The sequence below is a fragment of the Culex quinquefasciatus genome, chromosome 1 (assembly GCF_015732765.1).
Source record: "Culex quinquefasciatus strain JHB chromosome 1, VPISU_Cqui_1.0_pri_paternal, whole genome shotgun sequence".
Classification (NCBI taxonomy): Eukaryota; Metazoa; Arthropoda; class Insecta; order Diptera; family Culicidae; genus Culex; species Culex quinquefasciatus.
Window position 1 is genome coordinate 58,342,732 of NC_051861.1, and position 24,587 is coordinate 58,367,318.

Sequence of the window (24,587 nt, forward strand, 5' to 3'; positions counted from 1 at the left end):
CTCACGACAAGGACAATTGTCCCGGTAATTGGATTCTCGTGCTAAGCATCAGCCGAAATCCAAACCGAAATTTTCTCAAAGTCAGGTTTTACCTGCATCTTTAACCCTTTCGAGCCTGATGGGTCATATATGACCCAAATATCAAAATTTCCAAAACTAGCCTATAATTTTCGTATGGTCATAAGAATCATTTCCCCATCATTGACTAAAAAAATATTTTTTCGAAAATTCAGGCCTGAAAGGGTTAAATCAAACGTTCGTGCTGTCTCACTCGAACAATGCTAGAAATACCCCTACCGTGGAAAAGTTTGGTAACACTAATGGTATTTCTTATGCCAACGTCGTTTCGGGTTCGGGTTCATCCACGAATTTTAAATCCTCTACCAATCTTCCTGAAATTGGGCAGGTACCTCAAATTTCATTTGAAAATGTTTCTGCTGGCAACGCTTTGGGATCTTCTGATCTCGGCGATGTTACGTTTGAAAAATGACTTTTTGCAAAACTCACTGTTTGGTTTGATTCAAACAATGAGTAATGCTACATCCATGATGGAAGCTATCCAGATTGGATTAAAATTTGCGAATGATGTTGTTCTTACCCTGAAGTTTAATCATGGATCTAAGTAATTCCATCAATATTATGAATTTTAATGCTCGCTCTTTAAAAGCGAAAGAAAATGAATTTTTCAACTTTTTACGTGTTCATAACGTGCATGTTGCTGTTATAACCGAAACATTTTTAAAAACTGGCACTTATTTGAAAAGTGATCCAGATTATAAAGTTATAACTAATAACCAAATGAATCGAAATGGCGGTGGAGTTGCAATAGTTATCCACCGTAGTATGACTTATAGCACGTTACGTGACTTTAAGTTAAAAGTTATTGAAAGTTTGGGCATTGAACTTGAAACTTCTTTTGGGAAAATTATGATTGCAGCTGCATATTTGCCTTTCCAATGCACTGGGAAAATAAAAATTATTTCAAAGGGGATTTGAATAAACTTACTCGGCATAGATCTCGATTTTTGATCATCGGTGATTTTAATGCCAAACACCAATCTTGGAATAATTCAAAAGTAAATTCCAATGGTAAAATTCTATTCAGAGATTGCACTTCTGGTCTTTTCTCGGTTTTATACCCGAATGGGCCAACATGCTTTTCTTCTGTTAGAAATCCATCAACAATTGATTTGGTTTTGACAAATCAAAGTCAGTATTGTGGTACTTTAGTGACTCATGCTGATTTTGATTCTGATCACCTTCCAGTAACATTTTCACTTTCTCATGAAGCAGTTACCAAACCCAATAGTTCTGTGTTTAATTATCACAAAGCTAATTGGGGCATCATATTGTTTAAATCATGATTTTGTTTTAGAAACCAAAGCTGATATTGATTCAGCCTTGGAATCTTTAACTAATGCAATTTTGGATGCTAGGAATATTGCTATTCCTAAAGTCCAAGTCAAATTTGATTCTCCCATTATTGATGACGATCTTCAGCTTCTGATTCGTCTGAAAAATGTTCGCCGAAGACAGTATCAACGTTCTCGTGATCCTGCACTGAAGCGAATTCAAAAGATTTGCAAAAGGTTATTGACCACAGATTCACTCTCCTGCGAAATGAAAAGTTCGCAAGAGATGTCGAACAAATTAAACCTTATTCCAAACATTTTGGAAACTTTCAAAGGTTCTTAAGAAACCTCAAAAACCAATCCCTTCTTTAAAAGATGGTGATAATATTCTATTAACTAATGGGGAAAAAGCTCAAAAACTTGCTCAGCAGTTTGAAAGTGCTCATAATATCAACTTAAATGTTTTGAGTCCTATTGAAGATCAAATTTCAATAGAATTTCAGAATATTGTTGAACAAGAATTTTCATCAGATGAAGTTTTTAATACGGATCTGAATGAAATAAAATCTATTATCAAAAAATTTAAAAATATGAATGCCCCTGGTGAGGATAGCATTTTTTTCATTTTAATTAAAAAATTACCTGAAGCAACTGTAAGTAGCTTGGTCAAAATTTGCAACAAATGTTTTGATTTGGCATACTTTCCCAGTAGGTGGAAAAATGCCAAAGTAGTTCCGATTTTGAAACCGGATAAAAATCCTGCTGAAGCCTCAAGCTATCGGCCCATTAGTTTGCTTTCATCTATTAGTAAATAATTCGAAAGAATAATTCTTAATAGAATGATGACGCACATTAATGAAAATTCAATTTTAGCTGATGAGCAGTTTGGATTTCGCCTTGGGCATTCAACTACTCATCAGTTGTTGAGAGTTTCAAATTTAATTCGAAGCAACAAATCTGAGGGCTATTCTACTGGCGCTGCTCTTCTAGACATAGAAAAAGCATTTGACAGTGTTTGGCATAAAGGTTTGATTGCGAAATTGAAAAGGTTTAATTTTCCGATTTATATCGTGAAAATTATTCAAAATTATTTGACGGATCGTACTCTGCAGGTATGTTATCAGAATAGCAAATCTGATCAACTACCTGTACGTGCTGGCGTCCCTCAAGGAAGCATTTTGGGTCCAATTTTATACAATATTTTTACTTCTGACTTGCCTGATTTGCCCCCAGGATGTCAGAAATCACTTTTTTGCTGATGATACAAGCATCTCCGCCAAAGGTAGAAGCCTTCGTGTCATCACAAGAAGATTACAAAAAAGCTTGGATATTTTCAATTCATATTTGAAAGAATGGAAAATTACTCCAAATGCTGCAAAAACTCAACTTATTATTTTCCCTCACAAACCAAGGGCTGATTTTCTTAAACCAAAAGGTCATCACATTATAATGATGAATGAGGTAAATTTAAAATGGGAGGATCAAGTGAAATATCTTGGACTTGCTTTTGACAAAATCCTTACTTACAAAGATCACATTGAAAGTATCCAGGTTAAATATAACAAATATATTAAATGTTTGTATCCGCTTATAAACAGGAATTCTAGACTTTGTCTCAAGAATAAACTGTTAATTTATAAACAAATTTTCAGACCTGCCATGCTTTATGCTGTGCCGATCTGGACAAGCTGTTGCTTAACCAGGAAGAAAAACTTCAGAGGATTCAGAACAAAATTCTGAAAATGATTCTGAAACTTCCTCCCTGGTTCAGCACCAGTGAACTTCATCAATTAGCCGAAGTTGACACTTTGGATGTTATGTCCAATAAGATAATTGATGCATTTCGACAAAAATCATTGCAGTCTTCAGCTGCATTGATCCGCTCTTTATATAGTTTATAAGTTATTTTTAAGGTATCCCTTTTCCTTTTGTACATGTAGGACCTCCTACACTTGAAATCACTGAATAGCGAAAGCTACAATATTTCATGAATAAATAAAAGTTGCTAGTATTTAAAATTGAGGTGAAAAGTCATCGATTGTGATTGGACACTCAATAATATTTTAACTGAATGAATGTACATGGAAGAGAAAACTGAATAAATATAAATTAAAAAAACCTCGCCCCGACTTCATCATTCGAGATCCAAGCCAGTACCTACCCTCGTAAACTACTGCACCTTGGACACCTCGATCCCTATGAGAAAGATAGTCCTTTGTTAGTCCGCAAGTCCGGTCAGTTAATTCGCCGTTCGATGTCCGTCAGCCTTTTACCTCCATACTGGCTAGACAGTCTGCCGCTTCATTATTCCGCAATGTCCAGAAACCCAATATAGATTAACAGTGTTTTTTTAAAATAATTGTTTCAAAAGCATAATTCCTCCCCAAACTAGTTTTGACTGACAGGTATACCCTTTGGGTGCATTAAGAGCAGCCAGACTGTCTGAGAATATACAAATATTAGAATATCTATAGTTACGATTTAAACAAATACAGTATGTAAAAAAAGTATTTACACCCCTTGGGCACTATGCACATTTTGTGATAAAACAGGTAAAAAAATTAAAGTTTGACAGGAACCTAGTACTACGTTTTGTTCAGAAACTCATGCCAAACATTTTGCTACAAAAAGCTCATGAAAAGATGATTTCTATAAAAAGTTATATAACAAATTCTATTACGAAAATAAAAAAGGTGCAAAAAAAGTTTGTTCACCTTTCGAAAAATTAACATAAATAATGTTATTTGTTGACAAATCGCCATAAATCCAGTCTCCCAACTCCAAATAGGCATCCTTGACTGATTAAAAAGATAATTTGGATTGAATATAAAGTTTACTAACTACTTAGTGTAAAAGTTTAAATAACTCTGGAAATTCTATATAAAACTTATCAAAACTTAATTTTGCAAACTTTTAATTCAAATAAATGTCAATATATTACCATAGAATTGCTAAATAAACATTTTGGAGTGGGCATAACACCGTTTTGGGGTATTTGTATCGATAGAATAGATTTTCGTTGGAATTTCGTACCAACCCGGAATTACGTCGTCGGAAAATCCGCCGGCATCCGAACCGGTCCACAATTCACAAGTCAACCTATGTGGCATCGGAAAGGGCATAAAATTTCCGATCTTTTGATACCCATACATCCAGGTTTTCTATAAAACCTACGTTTTTAAATACCTAGGTAAAAACGTTGTTATGGTTTCGTTTGAGCAACCTGCCAAAAATGTATGGAATTTCGTAATTTTTGTTCTCGTGGATCAAACTTACTTTTGCCCAGGTATTTAAAAACGTAGGTTTTAAAGAAAACCTAGATGTATGGGTATCAAAAGATCGGAAATTTTATGCCCTTTCCGATTCTACATAGGTTGACTTGTGAATCGTGGACCGGTTCGGATGCCGGCGGATTTTCCGACGACGTAATTCCGGGTTGGTACGAAATTCCAACGAAAAATCTATTCTAGCGATACAAATACCCCCAAAACGGTGTTATACCCACTCCAAAATGTTTATTTAGCAATTCTATGGTAATATATTGACATTTATTTGAATTAAAAGTTTGCAAAATTAAATTTAGATAAGTTTTATATAGAATTTCCAGAGTTATATAAACTTTTATACTAAGTAGTTAGTAAACTTAATATTCAACCCAAATTATTTTTTTAATCAGTCAAGGATGCCTATTTGGAGTTGGGAGACTGGATTTATGGTGATTTGTCAACAAATAACATTATTTATGTTAATTTTTCGAAAGGTGTACAAACTTTTTTTGCACCTTTTTTATTTTCGTAATAGTATTTGTTATATAACTTTTTATAGAAATCATCTTTTCATGAGCTTTTTGTAGCAAAATGTTTGGCATGAGTTTCTGAACAAAACGTAGTACTAGGTTCCTGCCAAACTTTAAATTTTTTACATGTTTCATCACAAAATGTGCATAGTGCCCAAGGGGTGTAAATACTTTTTTTACATACTGTATGAATACATTCAATAATTGCGAAAATTTCAGCTTGAAAGACTGTTGGATATAGACCCATCGATATAAATTTCTTAATCCCAGGGCCAAAAACTCCAGCTCCTGTCATATTATGCATTTTTAGCCATCCGTGTAAAAGACAATAGAGCCTGAACGAAGAGTTGGGCCTCCTTGTTCCCATATGTAGCGACTTGTTGCGACCACATTAATGGGAAAATCATAGTTGGCCCTATTCGGCATCCAGTCTACTATTGAGTTCAACGTAAGATTCAGATTAAAGGTTTTGAGGAGCTCTAAATAACCCGTCATATCTTTTCCTGAACCTGAAAAATACTAAAAATTTAAAAAGATCGTTTGTCGGATTAAAAGTTCGCGTTGGTAAATATTCGTAGAAAATTCAAACTTTTTAATTTAAAAGTTGGAAAATTGTATCGGTAAAAGTTTTTACTGTTTATATATGAAGAAACCTTTTATGGCAAGAATAAATAACATTTAATGTTACAGTGATGTTTTTCGAAAAATGTGATGGATTTTATTTCAATATTTTAACATTCAAACAGTTTTTTTTTTGTATTTAACGCATCTGCTTATGGTGTGCCAACTTCTGCGTCCAAGCTGTACCGATGCTTACGGTACGCCACCGGTCACGTTCGAAGATCCCAGGCTGAGCAGTTTACGGGTGGACATTTCGATGGGCGGCAACAGCGCGGTCTTCATTTTTGAGCACGACAACGATGTAGAGAACAGGGTGGTCTCGTTGCCGGCCACCATCAGGACAGCCCTGGAAGAGTTGGCCATTGATTGTTGAAGGGAAGTCAACGTTTTCCGGCTGGGAAGTGAAGCGCCTGAACGGATAGTTCACGATCACTTCGTCCTCCTTCGAGAATGATACAGATACAGCTTGGGTGCAAAAAATCAAGGAGTATAAAAATCAGCAAATCATTTATACCATCACTTGGTTTGTGGTATAATTATTGAGATGAATTGTAAAATTGTAATGTAATGTATGCAAAAAAGTTTTCAAAGATTTTCATCTTAAGTTTTCAATGTCTTTATTGAAGAAACTCCTTCGTATTTTTTTTTTTTTTTCTTTATTTAAACCAGGGGTGACCAAAGTATGGCCCGCGGGCCAAACGTAACCCGCGAGGTGATATTTTGTGGCCCGCGGACCCTTTTCGAATGATCATGTAAAATGGCCCGTAAAGTGATTTTAAACTTTTTCAAAAGTAAGGTTTATTTTAAACTTCTATATGCTAATCTTTTTATTTTTTGTTAATATAAAAAAATATGATTTATCAATATTTTGATCCCAACTTTAGGATACAAATAATTTTATAATTAAAACAATTTCACACGTTTCAATGTGAGTGAAACTGTAAATATCGTCAAAACCTTCATCAAACATTTCTGGACATTTTAAAAAAACGTTCAAGTTACAATTCTGTAATAGTTGCAAAAATATAAGTTTTCTTTATTAGGTAATTTGCAAGTCATAATGGCCCTTTATGAACTGACCCTCAAACTTACATTGCACTTCCTTCGGGACTCGAACTCATCACAATCAGATAAGGAATCTGATTGACTACCAACTTTTCAGGCAGACAAAATGTGGAAATCGGAGGATCAAGTTTGTTGCAAATATTTTACAAAGCTATATTATTTTCCCTCTCCTCCCTCCCCCATTATTAAAAAATGGCAAGAAAAATCAGGAGCAAAAATATATTTTCCAAAAACTTCAAAACTTCAAAAAAATGAAATTTAAGTGCAATCAGCTGAACATAATTGAATATGCATTCCTTTGCATTTTGAATCATTTGAGCATGTTTGGGTTTATTAAAAATAATTTGAATTTTCGATGAAATATATGTTGAAATTTTGGCTCTCAACGATTTTTTATTAGCCAAACTCAGGGTTACCAGGTCAAAATTTGAAAAATTTGGCAAAGTATTTATTAAAAATCTGGAAAAATCTGGCAAATGAAAATCTAACAAATTTGAATGGTGAATGGGAAGGAGGATATAAATTAATTCAAAAGTTTGTAGAGTTCTGATGGTTTAACTGATTTTAAGGCCTCAAAATTGTGAATTTTCATTTTATTTAAGAAATTCACATTCTATTTTTAATAATATTCGTTCATTTTAATAAAAAAAACCACAATAGGCATAAAATGAAAAACCTGTCAAAATCTGTCAATATCTGGCAAAGAGAAGGGTGAATCTTTATTCTGGCAGACACTTGAAAAATCTGGCATTCCCAGATTTATCTGGCAACCTGGTACCTCTGACCACACTTATCTTATAGATAAAATTACGCCTTTAGATTAATTGTTCAATATGTAATGTCACCATTTCGAAATATAAAAACAAAACTGATTTTTTTTTGAAAACACAAGTACATTCAGATAAAAAACTTTTTTTTCTTCAAATACCTGAAACATTAAAATCAACAATACCGATAGAGAACCGTTATTTTGTGGTTTCTATTATTTTGAATTGATTTTTTTAGATTAACAAAAATTAAATATTTTAAATTAAAATAACGTAACTTAATTTCTTTAATAACCATTTTTGTAAATTTGGCCCGCAAGCTCATTTGAGCTTACAATTTGGCCCGGCCTCCAAAACTTTGAGCACCCCTGATTTAAACAGCTAGTTTATATTAAAGGAGTAGAGAAGAAAGTGTTTTTTTACATTTTCTTGAATTGTTTAATTATAATCCAATTTCGTGATAAACTGTCGCTAAATTTTAAATATACATAACTTGAATCAAATTGTTGAAAGCAAAAAAAAGTTTAAGAAATATCGATTTATCTAACCTTAATTATTATGTTTTCTGTACTTTATACTGAGAGAAAAACCCACGAACAAACTGGTAAATTTGAACTATCAAATTTTAAACCGTCTGGATTTACATTTTCAGCTGTGTGATAATTGTGATGGTTTATCTAACATTTTTCATTTTTCATAAAACTCATAAGTGGAATATTTGCTTTTCTTAAAATTTTATAAACAAACTTAAACAAAGTTTTATTTTAATTGTTCTAAGCTATAGAAGCCATTTCATATTTTGCAAAGCTCCTGGTACTCTCAAAAATAAATAATTTTAATGAAATACAAAAATTATAATCGTTGAAATTCCGGCTTCTGAAGTGTCTCCATGGTTGGACGACCCTATGTGCCTATAATGGATATCTGTTAATAAATAGATTTGAAGGAAAAAAAATCAGTGCTTGTGTTTAATTTTAATGTGTTTAAAAAATTAGATAAAATGTATTAAAATTTAACGCCAAAATATTCACTGGAAGAGTTGTTAATAACCCGGATAAACGAAAACTATATGAATTCTAGTGAGGACCTTAAAACAACCTTATGAGTTATGGTCACCATTTGTAATAATGTTATTTGGCGGACCTTGATAACTATTTGTCAAATGGTCACCATATGTAATAGAGTTATTTTAATGTTTGTAATGGTAAACAATTTTCTTGGTGACTTTAAAAAACTATTTGAGGATGTTTACTCAAATGGTTACCCTAAATTATAAGGTAATTTTAATGTTCAAATGGTACAACTGGCGGACCTTCATGACTATTTATCAAATGGTTACCATTAGTAGTAGAGTTATTTTAAAGTTTGAAATGGTGATTTTTTCTAGACGACTTTGTAAAACTATTTAAATATGTTTTCTGAAATGGTTATCGTTTATCATAAGATTATTTTAAAGTTCAAATGGTTCATCTCGATACGCAAGTACCATATAGAAACATATAATAATTATTTAAAAATAGTTACGATTTGTAAAGTTTTTTTACAAAACAAAGAGCAAATTTGAATATTTTACTTTTTATAATGATTGTTTTCAACGAATTCTTTTTTTTCCGATGGGGCCATAGTTGATCCATCGAAAACATGTTGTCTTGTCAATTTTATTTTTTTGCCTTTGAATATGTTAAAAAGTGTCCAGAAATGGTCTTTAATCGATCTGGAACTTGTATTGGAACTTGTATATCTTTTTATAAACGCAGAAAAATGTTTTGTAGAATCAGCTTGTACGAGGTTTGAATCAACAAAATTTTTGTTGAATATAATCAACAAAAAAAATGCGTTGAAACAAACCTTGATTTTTTAAATTTCACAAAAGTCTTTTGTTGTTTTGAAAAAGCTGCTTTGACGTTTAGCGATGATTCAACAAAAAACTTGATTTTCATATCAACAAAACATTTTGTTGATTCAAATATGCTTTAATTTTCTGCGTGTACCCACCTTGTTGGACTCGGTTTAGCATGCACCGCTCAGCAGCTGTCAGCCAACAACATCAAAACAAAGACCTTTTTTCTGGTTGGCCGTTTGTGATTGAGCAGGAACATCAACCCGCAGGAGATTGCAAGTTTGCAAGCGGTTCTACCGGTGATCCTTGCCGTGGCCACCTATAACGAAGTGGCACGTGTTGCCCTCTGCGAACACCCGAACTTGCCATCACTCCACGTCCCGATCATCCTGAATGCCGACTCGTCCAAACGTTTGCCGCTCAAGGGATCGAAAGCCGCTACAAAACGGTACCCGCTGGTTCTCGGCATTCGGGACCTGCTCTACACACTGTGAGAAACGGTCATCTCGAAGGGCATCGGCGTCGGTCCACGTAAACCCGGCCTCGACCCGTACGCAACCTTCAGCAGCAACTCCGTCTTCCTGCGCATCTACAATCGCAGCTACAAAACCCCGCCGAGAAGTGGAAATTCGCCGAAAGGTTTTTTCAACTGCTATACGCCTTCGTCCGGAACTGTATCCCCTCCTAGGGGGGTGAAACTTCGGTTCCGTCGGGTCTGGCACCTCGAGCTTGGAGCTGAAACCTCGAGCTCGGAGCCAGCACCGTGCTGGAACCTCGACTGGAACTTTGGTAGTTTTAGGCTAAATTTTATCAATTCATTTTAGCGTGCATGGAGCAGTTGAACTGTCATTGAAGAAAACAAAACAAACAGCGAGTAAATATAATTTCCTCCACCTTTGGCCGTTTTTGAAGGTGCTAGGAACAAACTTTTCGCTGCGTGCCCAATGGACTGACCTGGGCCGCGGGAGCAGCGCGACGCCGTGTCCTCGACCCAAATTTCCGCTACCCATAAGATACCTGCCGAGTTCAAGGGCCATCTACCGGAAGGAGAGGCGGGTTAAGTAAAAGCCGCTTACGTTGACGAACCAAAAGACCACACGCTGTTACAATCCGGATTTGGCCAGTGCAGCTCAAAGACTTATCAATGGATGCCGGTGTGAAATCAATATTGCAAAGCATGCGTAAGCAAGAGGACAATTTCTACGGACAACGGGGTTTGCGACTTGTTCGCGTTCTGGGCAAATTTCGACGTGTAATCGGCTACGAGAGCCACGAACTTAGTGCCGTTGGAGAAAGTCTTAACGAAGTTTAACCACTGACGAGTGTGTTGTTTAGTTGTATAAAAGGAATGAAGGCGGGAAACTAGGTTCTTATAAATTAGATTTATCGTGTTAAGAAAGAGGAAAGAAATTAGTGATTGTTCTAAGGCACGTTTCTAACCAAATGACCGAACCGGAGATAAACCCAACGTGAATATCATTCGACCGCTCCAGCTTAAGTGTGATCAGTAACATGAGCCGGGGTGATTGCACGTTTTCCCGGACCAAGTTTTGAAAAGACCAAGCAGGTCGTTCTCTTTCACTGTTCTAAGGTCTGGGCTGATGTCCAGTAGGGGCAACTCTTTCTAGTATGAATAGCTGATAGGGGTAGTGGGTGAGGGATTAGTGTGAGGTCATGTTTGAATGAATATTAAATATCAAATTTGAAGTCAAATTTTGAACTTTAATCCCGAAACATCAGTTTTAATTAAATCTGGTGGACTTAATTCTTGGGCGAATAAAAAAGCGTAAAATGTAAAATCAAATGTGAGTAGTAGACGTAATTATATTTCTGTAAGCAACTCTGTCAAACGTTTTCGGAACAATATTTCTTTTCTGTTTTATTTCTTATAATATAATTGGACAAATATGAAATTAAGTATTCAATTATGAAATTAATCAAAATGATTTCTAATGGGAAGCTTCCCATGCCGTCGCGGATTGTTAAGGTCAATTCGCCGGATCGCGTTAACGATCACCAAAACCTCTGCCTGGCGTAACGCCTCCAACTTGGCAATGTTCTGAATTGGCCTCTTCCTGGCGTGACTCCTGCAACTTAGCAACTGGCGCGATTTCTTGTTCCCGACCGGAACGTCCTGCGACCGCTCAAGTTAATGGTAGTCGCGCAGCTTCCCACGCCGCCGCGGAACGATCAGGTCAATTGGACTCTTCATAGCGTGGCTCCTCCAACTTGTCAATGTTCTGAATGGTGCTTGCTCGGAATGGTGCTCTGCCTCTGGCGCGATTTCTTGTTCCCGACCGGAACGTCCTGCGACCGCTCAAGTTAATGGTAGTCGCGCAGCTTCCTACGCCGCCGCTGGACGTTAAGGACATACGTTTCTTCGATGTGTTGGAATGTCTGCAATGTTTAAATTAGAATTAATAAATAGAAACTAAAAAGGGATATGAGGAAAGTGTCCTCGCAGGGGCTTACTTATTAATGTTCTGAATGGTGCTCTGCCTCTGGCGCGATTTCTCGGTCCCGACCGGAAAGACATGCGACCGCTCAAGTTAATGGCAGTCGCGCAGCTTCCACGCCGCCGCGGAACGATCAGGTCAATTGGCCTCTTCATGGGTGGCTCCTCCAACTTGTCAATGTTCTGAATGGTGCTTGCTCGGAATGGTGCACCGCACTTCCGCGAACAAAAAATCTGACCGGCTCTTCCGTGTTCGACAGCTACTCCTGCAGGTACGGCTCGCCACTTCCGGCTCGACGCGGCCGTCGGCGAATTCCGCTGGCGCAACTTGGCCAGGGGCATATGTGAACGTACTAATTTAGCGGATACTTGCTCCCGTGCTCTTCCGTGTGCAATTCCACAATGTCTCTACGATTTCCACCAAAAAATCAATTGCACGAAAATAACCGCACCGCGCTTCCGCGAACAAAAGAAAATCTAACCGGCAACGTTGAAAGAAACCACGTTTTGATGATGTCACGATTGATTCTAAACATAAACAAATCAATCGTGACGTTTCAAAACGTCAAACCGTACACTCTTGAAAAAGCTACTCAGATTTGGTCTAAAAGTATGAACGGGGCTCAAAAGTTCTGGCACCGCGCCAGAACCGCGCCCAAAACCTTGAGTGGCACACTCTTGATCCCCTCCCTATCAGGCTTCCCTTCACCGACCGTCGTTCGCGAAGAATACTTCCGCCCGGATTCCACATTCTACTCCAAGTCAACACCAAGTCCGACTTTCTACGTCTCCTCCTGCACATCATCGACGAGTCGTCTAGCCCGTTCGACAGCTACACGCCCTTCCCACTCCGGAAGAACCTGGAGGCCACTTCCCCGTACGCACTGCAAATACTCGAAACTTAGGAAGACTTCTACACAGAAAAAAAAAATCCGGTAAATTTACATCGTTTATGATGTACCAAAAGTGCACGTCATAAAAGATGCGAATTTACATTACTTTCAACTGAAATTTAAATGCCATCCGATGTAAATGTTTCGAACAAAAAGGACCACGAAAACATGTAAATTTCCGATGAAATCTACGTAAATTTACCCAAGCCCAAAATTTTTTTACCCCGTTGAATCTAGAATCTGATGTAACTTTCAAATACTTTTTTGCCAGATGTAGAATTGACGTATGGTAAAAAAGGTTTGGAAGTTCGTATCAGATTCTAAATTCAACGGAGTAAAAAATGGAACTGTGAAGTCACAAAGTTAGACTTGCCTGTGATTTCAGCCTGTCTCTCTATTGAACTGATGAATTGAGTCGCAATCTTCCTGGTTCGCTTGACGGTTCTCACCAGTTGTACAATTGTTGTGATCATGTGACTATTATGTGCAGCATTCTGAAAACACAACTCTGGTTGAAGGGAGACGTACAGAACGTGACATCCACGAGCAAGCCCTGAAAACGTATGAAGTTAAGTTTGTACAACGGCAACATAAAAGTAAGGATGTAACAAACTTACGGCAACGCGTATTTTTTCTGGTTTCCTGCTGGAGCAAAATTCCGGTGTGCATCAGCCGTGGCGTATCAAGAACGCGAAGATTCGAATCGCCAACACTCCCGGCAAGATCATGGTTGACTCGATGGCGAAGATTGCCTCTGCGATCTGATCGAGCTGCATTGTGGCGGAGATCCCCTAGAAGAGGCATGCACTTTCGTAATCCATAGGGAACTATGTACCCCCTTGCCATGCCGTGTTTTAGCTGTCCGCGGAAACCCGCGGCAAGGTATCGAAGGCAATGCAAGCATTTGGCCGCGCTCTACTCCACATAAGAGGACGAGAGCCGACAGCGGATGATCTGGAGTCCTTTCTTGGTTTCTGATTCGGAGACGGAGCAGAGGGCAAAATGCATCGTTTCGCCCAGATAAACTGCTGTCGATCACGTGTCCTCTTGCTTGCTTGGATGCCTTTTGATCCTTGAATCGCCCAACACCTAGTCGTGGTCTCCCCCAGCGGCTCATCGCCGTGCAGCGTCACCTCCCGGTGTTTTGCGCGCATCAGATGATTCACGATGCGACCCGGACGTGCTCCCGCACTCGTTCTCGAACCACTTCTTGCAGATGTTGCATAGCACGATCGTACTCGGCTCATGAATGCGGCGGTAACGGGACGCGTGCTGCGGCAAGTCCATCTGCTGGCCATCGAGCGGCCCATCATACTCGTTCTCCTCGAACTGCAGCTCGCAGATGGCGGACATTATGCCACCGATTTTCAACGCCTCGGACCCGAGCCGACACCCAAACCGGATGGGCTGTGTCGGAACAAGGGGAATGGTTAAGATTCTTGTGATTTTGTCGAGGGTTGAGTTGTTTTACCTATCCTTCGGCGACACCGGTTCCACTGGTACCAGATGCTCCCGCTCCTCCCCCGAGGTGGTTAAGCTGCGAAGCCAACGATCCACCACGAAAAACGAAAAAGAAACGCCAAATTGCTGAAAAGGTGTAACAATTTAGAAAAATACTGTTTTGATCTTGCAAAGCAAAACAAACTTACCTTCGAGTGCTCACTTTGGCCGGCTTGCAGTCCGGGGTCCTGGTTGCATGCCTGCTTCCACTGCCGGATGGACGAAATCCGGACTGACTTTCTCCCGGCGAAATATAAAACTACAAAAAAAGCCTTCGATCGCAGTAGATTGGTAGGCGGCCACTACCACTTAACAAAGACCAACACTGCTCTGAAAAGTCAAAACAAAATATACACGTTGTGAGAGAATCAGTGAATCCGAGCGAGGTTACTCATTTTAAAATGATAAAACTTGGGATAAACACTGAATTCAATGTCTTGTTTTTCATTAGCGTGTAGTTTTTTTTTGATTATTTCTGGGAAATTACTGATCTCATAGCTACGTGCACAATTATTGTTTTGTAATCATTTTGACAAGTCAATTTGTGTGTGTCAATTTTCATGAATGAGTTTTACTTTCTCTTTGAGATTTGTTTAGTCTTGGTACATTTTGAAATTTATTGAAAAACGCGGAAAATTTGGGCCAGCACGCAAGAAAAACATCAAAAACCATTGCAGATCGATTCCCGCCTGCCTTTTTATGGCCCGTGACGTGATCTTGTTCCGCAGACGTACCTTCTTGGTGATCCATAACAAACTGAACTAGAACCCAGAAGCAGGAGCGTCTCAGGAATACTATTCCGGCTGGTGTGCTTGGGCGTTGCGTTTCCCGGATATCAGGAATATAATCTTCACTTTGATCCAGCAGGTATTTCCGTAAAATGATCTTTCCATTACTGAAATAACAAACTTTCACAAGGCTCTGCAAAATATTACAGATTACGATTTTTTATTGTGTCAAAAACCTACTTTTTCTGTTTAATTTAACGTGATACAGCCGGAATATTTTCGAAACATTTCTGGGAAGTCACAAAAATCACGGCAGTTCCGTTTTCCTTCATAGATTTCCGGCAACAACGGGAACCCTGCAGCTGGTGTCATTATTCATCATCTTAACACTTCAAAACGACTTTTCCACATGTTGTTTACCTTTCAGCATTAAAACTCAACATAAATATTAGATAAATACGTCCGCTTCTTACGCGAAACACGATAATAATAATGAACTGTCATTGACAACATCAAGCATAATTGTAAAGTTGAAATTTACGTGCTGGGATTGGCTTTATTTTACATCGTTTCAAAATTACATGCTTTCCATATTTTCAAATTTGAGTGTCACCAACAAAATAATGATCATTTACATGAGATTTAAGGGTTACGTGCAATTTCAATTTACATGAACCATCTTTAAATGAAATACAACGATTTACATCGGTTTTCAAATTTACATCGAGCATGTTTACGATTGATACATGAATTCAGTGTCGTGTAAATTTACACTTTTTTCTGTGTACAACGTGCACTTCACCTTCAACCGCTCGATCCTGCTTGCCGGCGCCAATAAGCTGCTGCTTAGGCTGAATCACGCTCCGGCAAGGCCGACCACATGCTCAACTGAACGCGATTTGTCACATAAAGCTCGTGGCTACTGGATAACGCGCTGGTCGCGATTCGGATCCACGATCATGCGACAGCCAAAAGTGAACCAACAGATCTATGAACTGTTTACGCAGGCAGAGCGGATTACGAACTAGATCCGACAGGAATTCGTGGAGTGCTGAGCTGGGGCTTGGTGGCGATGGCGTGTGGAGTTGGGGATCAAGGAGGCGATTGTGGCGTTGCTATTGGATTCCCTGACACAGCAAGCGACTCCAAACTTGGCACACTTTCTGCTCGGGTTCGAGCTTAAAATGGAACTCCGGTTGACGAACCTGCTGCAGCCAGGCGTCCTTAACATCCCCAGCAATTGCGCGAAATCGCTGAAAAGGCTGCTGGACGGCACGCTCGGGTTGTCGCTTTTCCCACCCACAAACGCCTCGTCTAGAACGCGTACGGCCTGCTCTACTCACTGTGCTAAAAAGCCGAACCGCAGCTGCAACGACTTCCTGTGCAACAACATCCAAGTTCAACCCTTTGATAACGTCGCCAACTTACACGTGCTGAACTAGAATACGGACTTGCTAAAGTGCGTCGCAATCGAGTTGAAGCTAACCTCCGACAGAAATCAGGTATCGAAGTTTTTTCTTTATTTTTTTTGTATTACTTATGTTTTTTACAATTCTATAATAAAAAATGATTACGATGGCGGTGGGGGTGGAGAATGATCTAAGGATTCGCCTTGGGCAACACCTTGCAGGAGCGCGTGCGTATCGAAACTTTTGTGCTTCCTCCTGTGTCTGTAGTTTCCTTTTCGTTTTTCATGATCTACCACGTCCTCTGCCACTGCCGCCGTCGCCGCTTTCACCGAGATCGTCGCCGCCACCCGCAGGTCGTCTAGAATGCGCGAAATCAAGTCCAACACTTCGTCGTCACCGAACATTTCGTTTCCGGTCCGTCCGAGGCACCAATTGATCCTCCTCCTTGTGTTCATCGAGCAGGACCTCGTCTTGGCATCCACCTTCGTCTTGGCATCTACCTTCGCGACCAGCTTCTTGCCGTCGATTTCCTTGTCGTGTAGCAGCCGGACAGCACCGGCACCACTGAAGGGAGAATCTTCGTTACAATTACTCTAAATTCTCTGAATATTCTTCAAAACTTACTTGAAGAAAGTGCTGGCGGAAATGTTGGATTGCGGCGATCTTGGCGAGGGCAACGTGAAGACGATAATGGCCATCTTTGAGCGGTTGGTGGGTGACGGTTTCGATTCTGTGTGGATTTGATCAACGCAATTTTGGGACCCTCACGGGCGGACGTTGCGACCGTTGGTGGATGAGTACTTGGAAAAGAACACGTACCGTAAACTGGGGTCAATCGGGACACATGGGGCGAATCGGGACAGCATTTTTAACCATGTTGGAGCACTAAATTTTGATTTTTCTGGTTGGTTTCGGTTAGAAAAGACTCGGGCCAACAAAATGTGTACATCCATTTCCAAATTTAAAAGCTTTAAGTGCTCTAAAAACTGCTGTCCCTATTCAGACTGTAGTCCCGATTCACCCCAGATTACGGTACAAGAGTCTGCAGATGGAGATTTCCTCGCTTCGGTTGAACATAATGAACTTGAAGGAGCAGGATATTGACAAGTTCAACAAGAAGGATTATGGCGGTGCGCAGCGAGCGTCGGACGAGTTGACCGCGACAATGACGTACACAAGTTCACTATCCAATTCATGTACGAACGGAACTAGCAGAAGTCTGAACACATCCAGTTCTTCAACATTTTTTCCAGCGGATTATGAAGGTTTTGAAGCTAGTGTTAAAGATTATAGAGATGGGGCGGAAGAACTTTGATACGTCCGCGCCGAAGCTCATTCCGCAGAACTGGCTGGAAATCTGACTGGGTTATGTGAGCGCCGCTGACGAGTACCAAGGTGGACTGATGTTCAATCTGGAAGTTTCGCGTCTTGTTCTGCTGCAGATCACCGACATGAGGACTTTTTCTGCCTCGATCTGTACGAGATCATTCAAGTGAAAGACTACAAAGGTAAGGATGATGACGATTTGAATGTTCCAGAAGGACTTCCTGTCGCCGTAGTGAAGAGAAAGAGGTGGATGAAAAGAAGCCGGCGAGATTAAGTCGCAGGATCCGGCGGTAAGTGTTTCAGCTGTTTCGCCTTGGACTCGCGTTGTTTGAATAACAGCGGTGTTTTCGCAAGTGATTGTATCACTATGGCAGCGCTGGGTCCCGACTCTAGTCCCGATTCGTCCCAAATGACGGAATGTTCCGAGTGTGATGAACGGAAGTTAGTAAATTCGTTTGAACTGCTCTCTGCCATCGAAAGACGATATTCGCAAAGGCACCCTTCTTAGAGCTGCTGATTGCACAGTGTCAGATCGGTTAGATTGACCAGCTGAATTACGGTTCGGTTCTCTAGCATCAACGGAATCGATGGTGTGGAGGTGTAGTGTGATATTTTATACAAATAGGGCGTTTATCCCTACGAAATTGAGTTTCAGAACCTCCGTTATTCTTGGTTTCGCATAATTTACGCCAACCATAAAAGGAAGCGCAATTTTCACAAACGCAAGGGCTCGCCTTCCTTTGAATGCAGATTGCAGAATCTCATGTCTTAAATTATTGTTTATTAATTTCAATTCTTTAGGCAATATTTGTACTTCTAAATCAATTTAGTAGTTAACAACATTTTGGATTCAACGCAAAATTAAATTTGCATTGCGCGCTCTCTCTTTTCTCTTCTCTCGCTACGCTCCGTTACCTGCTCTTTCGCAGGCAAGCGCACTGCGCACTGCGCAGGCAAAAACAATCTGATGTGAAACGTTTGTGCGGCTGGTTGTTGTTAACGTATTGTGCGCAGGTATAATTTTCAAACAAATCATTTGATTTACCAAATACTTTGTTAATATTTTTCTTGTTGATCATTTCAGCGCCGTGGAGAACTTGATAAAACGGAACAGCTGGTGCTGGAGAAATCGATCGGTAATCAAAGAGATTTTGCCCTCAGCCGGCCGACAATATTGGCATCAATCAATCTGAATAATCAGATAAGTACTTATGATATTTGAATATTATATTCAACTTGATACTTTGTGATTTTTTCTTCTTACTTTTTCAGGTTTGTACGATTTTGGCAGTATGATCAACTAAACAGAATCGATATCGCCGCTAAAGTTCAAATATTATTGTTGTGAACCATCCGTCAAAAAGTGAACAATTCTGTAAAAAATAGGTAGGTAAAAAATGTTAGAAAAACTTTTAAAAACCATTTCAAAACTATTTCTCAAAAAGTAGTAAATTTGTATGATAAACTTTAATTTATCATTTGAAAAATATTTCTCAAATGGTGAAACTGGGAAAAAATGTAAGATAAACCTTAACTAATCATATGAAAACTATTTCCAAAATAGTAGCGCTAGGTAAAAATAGCAAGAAAAACCCTAAAAAACCATTTACAAACCCTTTCTAAAATAGTAGATGCAAGGTTAAAATTTGTAAGAAAAACCTTAAAATACTTTTTAAAAACCATTTCTCAAACAGTAAAAACCGAGAGAAAAAGGTCGCTTTTACGCGAAAATTTACTTTATTTTTACCATTACACAAATGGTAATTTGACGAAACGTTGTTCGTGGATTTTTAAGGTTACCGTTGCTAACCACCCTCAATTCAGATTGTCGAACTTTATGATAAATGGTAGGGTACCATTTCCGATATGGTATTTTTAAGGTTTTGCTACCATTTTTCAAATTGTGGTTACGATCTCTGAAATGGTGACAAAACTATTTAACAAAAAGTTTTTTTAAGGTTCTCGTTTATGCGGGAATGCATATGGGTCATTCCAGGTCAACTGAGTACACTTTTGGACTCGACCTTCACCGATTTGGACCAAACTTGGAGGGAACGTTTATCTATCGATAGTTAACAGAAATCCCAAGTTTGGTGCTGATTGGACCATCCCTCTATTTTTGGCACCGCCCTCTTTTTTGGCGATTTTCTAAAAATCTTTTTTTTCTTTTAATCATAACTTTGCAACTATTTGAGCAAAAGACTTTCTACAGGTTGCATTTTATAGAAAATTGTCCAAGGAATTCGATAAAAATAAAATTTTAACCCTTAAATGCCCACTAATATTACATTTTATCGTTTTAAGTATAAAAATTCAGTTTTGACCAATTGATTATATTTTTATTTTTTTTATTTTATCGCCATCGTGTTCCCCGGACAATTTTACATAATAATCAATATAGACTTCAAACTAAAATGAACTATTGACGAGATACAGCGATTTTACTGAAAAAGTTTGATTTTGCGCAGCACTCGGAAGTTCATGGTGTACTTTTCAACAAAAGGAATGAATCTCGCATAATTCGGTTTTTATATGTGAGAAACTTATTTCGGATTTAAATTCATAGGACAGAGTGCAGTGCAAAGTCAAACTTTTTTCAGTAAAATCGCTGTATCTCGCCAATAGTTCATTTTAGTTTGAAGTCTATATTGATTATTATGTAAAATTGTCCGGGGAACACGATGGCGATAAAATAAAAAAAATAAAAATATAATCAATTGGTCAAAACTGAATTTTTATACTTAAAACGTTAATATATAATATTAGTGGACATTTAAGGGTTAAAATTTTATTTTTATCGAATTCCTTGGACAATTTTCTATAAAATGCAACCTGTAGAATGTCTTTTGCTCAAATAGTTGCAAAGTTATGATTAAAAGAAAAAAAAGTTTTTTAGAAAATCGCCAAAAAAGAGGGCGGTGCCAAAAATAGAGGGATGGTCCAATCTGCACCAAACTTGGGATTTCTGTTAACTATCGATAGATAAACGTTCCCTCCAAGTTTGGTCCAAATCGGTGAAGGTCGAGTCCAAAAGTGTACTCAGTTGACCTGGAATGACCCATATGTAACCATTTTAAATGCATATGTAACCGTTAAAAACATTCTCGATTGCATCAAACATTAAAACGATTCATGTTTAACTTTAATATTCCGACTAAACGCCATTTTCAAATTCATTACTCATTGTACTCTGAAAAATTGGTCAGAATTTGAGCAAAAATAAAATTTTAAAATTGACAAAAAAATTAAGATCTTAATTAAAGGTACCGTAAACCGGGGTGACTTTGATAGGATTTCAATTTGATTTTGGAATATTTTCCAACAGGTAAGGCATTTCTCAAGATTATTATTTTTAAAATATGTACTGGGGTAGACCACACAAAGTCCATGCACTATTTTGGAAAAAAGTTTTTCAATAGTGTTTAGAAAAATAGCTACGTTAAAAATTCTTAGTTTTAATTCCAGGGTGACTTTGATAGTCATAGTTTTTCTTGTTAAAATCATATTTAAGATGTTCAAACTTTATTTGTACGTTAAATGAACCATAACTAAAGTAGCTGATATAGCTTGTAAGAAAAAAAATCAATGTTTATGTTGAGTTTACTAAGTTTATAAGCTTTTAACAAAATACTTCATGGTGTCGATCCAAATCCCAAAATAAAATTCCCTGACTTTTCCCTGACCTCTGCAGACCACCATTTTTTTATTTTCTATTTTTACTAACATATTGTTTGGAGCGTTTTTATGGTTTCATACATTTTCTTTTGAATATTGGAAATTTGAGATATTGAAAAAATTCTATGACTTTTTTATTTTATTTTTAACGATGCAAAAACTCAAAAACTTTTTTTTTATTTCGTCAATCATTTTTTTCTAATCGAACATCCAAAATGAGCAACCATAAAATTGTCCTATGTTTTTTATCTGGTGATGCCATTTTAAATGCTGCCCTTTACCAAAAAATCTAGAGTGTTTTTTTTAATGGGTCCTATAAACATATAAAACACAATAGCTTACAGGACCTTTAAAAAACTCTTGAAATAATTAATAATAACAACTGTTGCAAGTTTCAAATTGCGATTATTTAGTTTCACTTCATTTCCTACAGAAAATTCAAAGTTAAAATTTTTCAAAAAAACAATTGAAAATTCAAATTAAAGTAACAAGTCATGTTTAATTTTAAAATTGTTGCCTTTTGCGGAATTTTCAAACGAATTAGGCCGATGCCATTTTTGATTGCGTTTTTATAAAAAAAAACTAAAGGTTTTGGAGACAAAAACTTGAAAAAAAAAAATGTAATTTTGTAGAACCTTGAGAAAGAATAAAACAAAACTGAAAAACTAAGAAAATTATAAAATTAAATGTAAATTATCCAAGTACATGTTTACGGTTTTAAAAAAGATCTAGGTATTTTTCAACAATGATTGTATTTAAAGTTATCGGTTTTCTGGATATTTGAAGAGAACATCTTCTTATATAATTTTACAAAAAACATTTTTGCTATAAAATTAAAAAATGTTTCTACCTTGACCAGAGCCTACAGACGATCATTTACATTTGTTTTCATTTTATAAAAATAAAAACAAAATACAACCTGCTCGAGCATTTCAAATAGTCATTATTTATCAAACTTAGATATTTGGGTGTTTTAGAATAGATTCCAAATTTAAGCTCGACCTGACCACGGGAACTCCTCCCTGTAACCCCTTGAATGTTGTTTGGGGGAAATATGTGAAATGTAGTTGTACAGTCCCTACTAAATCTCGGATGCTGGAAACAATATTTTATAAATTCTTGAACTCTCAAATTCCTTTGTTCAGAATTGTTACGAAGAAATCGAAAAAAAATATCCGCGCCATCCCAAAACCCAATCCGCGCAAAATCCGCGTCATTTTAAGAAAAATAATTTTGCGACAAGCATACACAAGAGTTTCATAATAAATTCAATTTTGTAATCTCAGAACGCAGAATCTTGAAACGCTGAAAATGTATTTTTCTAGGATTAGGTAAACTAGAAGAAAAGCCAAAACAAACATTTTCATTTTCAACATTTAGAAATTTAGATCTAAAAACCCGATTTAATCCCACCTGGGGTGAGATAGAGCCTTTCTTACAAAAGGAAGTTAACGGCAGTTGATTTTTTTTTTTTTTTTTCAAAGAAATAGCAATATAAAGAATGGTCCATTCATAATACAATTCGAAACTCAACCATATTTTTTCATATAACTGAAAAGCGCTGGTTTTTGCCCCATTTGCCATGGCCGGTTGTAAACTGTTCGTAATGTTTTCTGCATATCGCTAAATTGTTCGTATTCTCTGAGTGTTTTTTGCACTTTTCAAAATATTAAAAATTAACGAGAAAACTAAATAATTCCGTCTTGCTCCAATGCGTTTAAGTGGTTACAAAATAACTGGCAGAAAGTGTTTCAACACCTGAGAATTTGCCGTGTTGTAAACAACGATGTAACGGTAAAGCCGCATAAATGTTCTTGAAAGCTTAGAAACGCCTACTGTAATTCACTAAACTGTCATTTAGGCGTTAGGCAAAATTGAGAGCTTTCAATAAGCAAGCATTTAGGCGTTTTTGGGATTGGGAAGCATACAACGACTGAGCGCTCGGTGGGACTTCACTACGACAAACGCAAACGTACCGAATAAACCACCGTGGTGCGCTGGTACGATGAACAAAAATACTAATACACAAAAAGGCTAGTACCGAAGCTAGAAAACCAAACCCGCGATGTGCGTTGTCACTGGCATGGGAAGCTTGAACGCTTCCCAGAAATTCGTTCGCTCAGAGTTCGATCAGAGAATGAGCAAAACAAAAGAAAGGCAAAAGAATGAGCATGAGGCTTCAGAACAGATAGCTGCTTGCGTCTAGTTTGCGTTAACTGAAGCTTAGCATAGAAAATAATGATAGGCGATGTGTGATGAACGAGCAATCGATAAAGCAACTTGCACTAAAAGGGGGTAATCTAGTATCAAAACTCTATACGCGCCAGCATCACGCGCCAGCATTGCTCGCGTCTGCATGTGAAGCTCAACTTGACAACTTGTCGACGAAGCGACGAAAATCGATCGTCCATGATTTTTTGCAGATTTTTCGAATGAATATTTCTCGAGAAATGATTTGGGAACGAAGCTTGATTTGGCGTCGGAGCCAAAAGCAAACACTATACCTTTCTTTAGTAAGAAAGGCAACAATGGAAATTTTCTAAAATCTGAACGGTAAATTCAAATGAGGTCAAATTTGTTTCAGAACATCGAGTATGGTCTAGATTATGATGTGGAGAAAAAAAATAAGATAAAATGCCAAAGGAATAGTTTTGGCATTTGGTGAAAATTGGCTTTTACCTTTTTTAAGGGGTTTTTCCCCCTCACAGTGAATTAGTCCACAAGCTGTAAATCAAAAACCACATTACCGACATGGATGAAAATTTGGGAGGATGTAGGGCTGGAAAAATGCAATTTTTTGGACAAATAAACGATTTCAATACTTCAATTTTCGACCCAATTTTCATTTGAAAACCGCCTGATTTGGTGAAAACACTCCGAGTCCCCATAAAAATGGATAAATTCAAATTTGGTATGGAACTGGTTCAGGTTCAGCACATCCCCTTTCAAATGCGCCCAAGGAGCTTAAATCCATAATGTGGGCTCTGAGAAACCCCCTACCACAAAATTGAGCACTTTTTACCACACACGGACGTCACGCGTGCTCTACAGTAAATTAAGCGCCAAAATTCGGATATTGAGGGTAGACGAATTCTGTCATTATCAATCGATCGGGCGTCGAAAATCGATCGTCCATGATTTTGCAGATTTTTCGAATGAA

The 24,587-nt window shown here is 37.8% G+C and overlaps 2 protein-coding genes across 3 annotated transcripts in view; both read right to left on the minus strand.

The window, feature by feature from the left end:
* Positions 1-24,587, minus strand: part of LOC6048541 (methylthioribose-1-phosphate isomerase) — a 168,926-nt gene that overhangs the window by 47,712 nt on the left and 96,627 nt on the right. The gene's annotated exons all lie outside the window — the stretch shown is intronic.
* Positions 11,302-12,552, minus strand: LOC119766952. Its single transcript, XM_038253670.1, has 2 exons — positions 11,914-12,552; positions 11,302-11,838 (listed from the first exon to the last, which is right to left on the minus strand). Exons 1-2 carry the CDS (start codon positions 12,236-12,238, stop codon positions 11,804-11,806), a joined length of 360 nt encoding a protein of 119 aa, XP_038109598.1. The 5' UTR covers positions 12,239-12,552; the 3' UTR covers positions 11,302-11,803.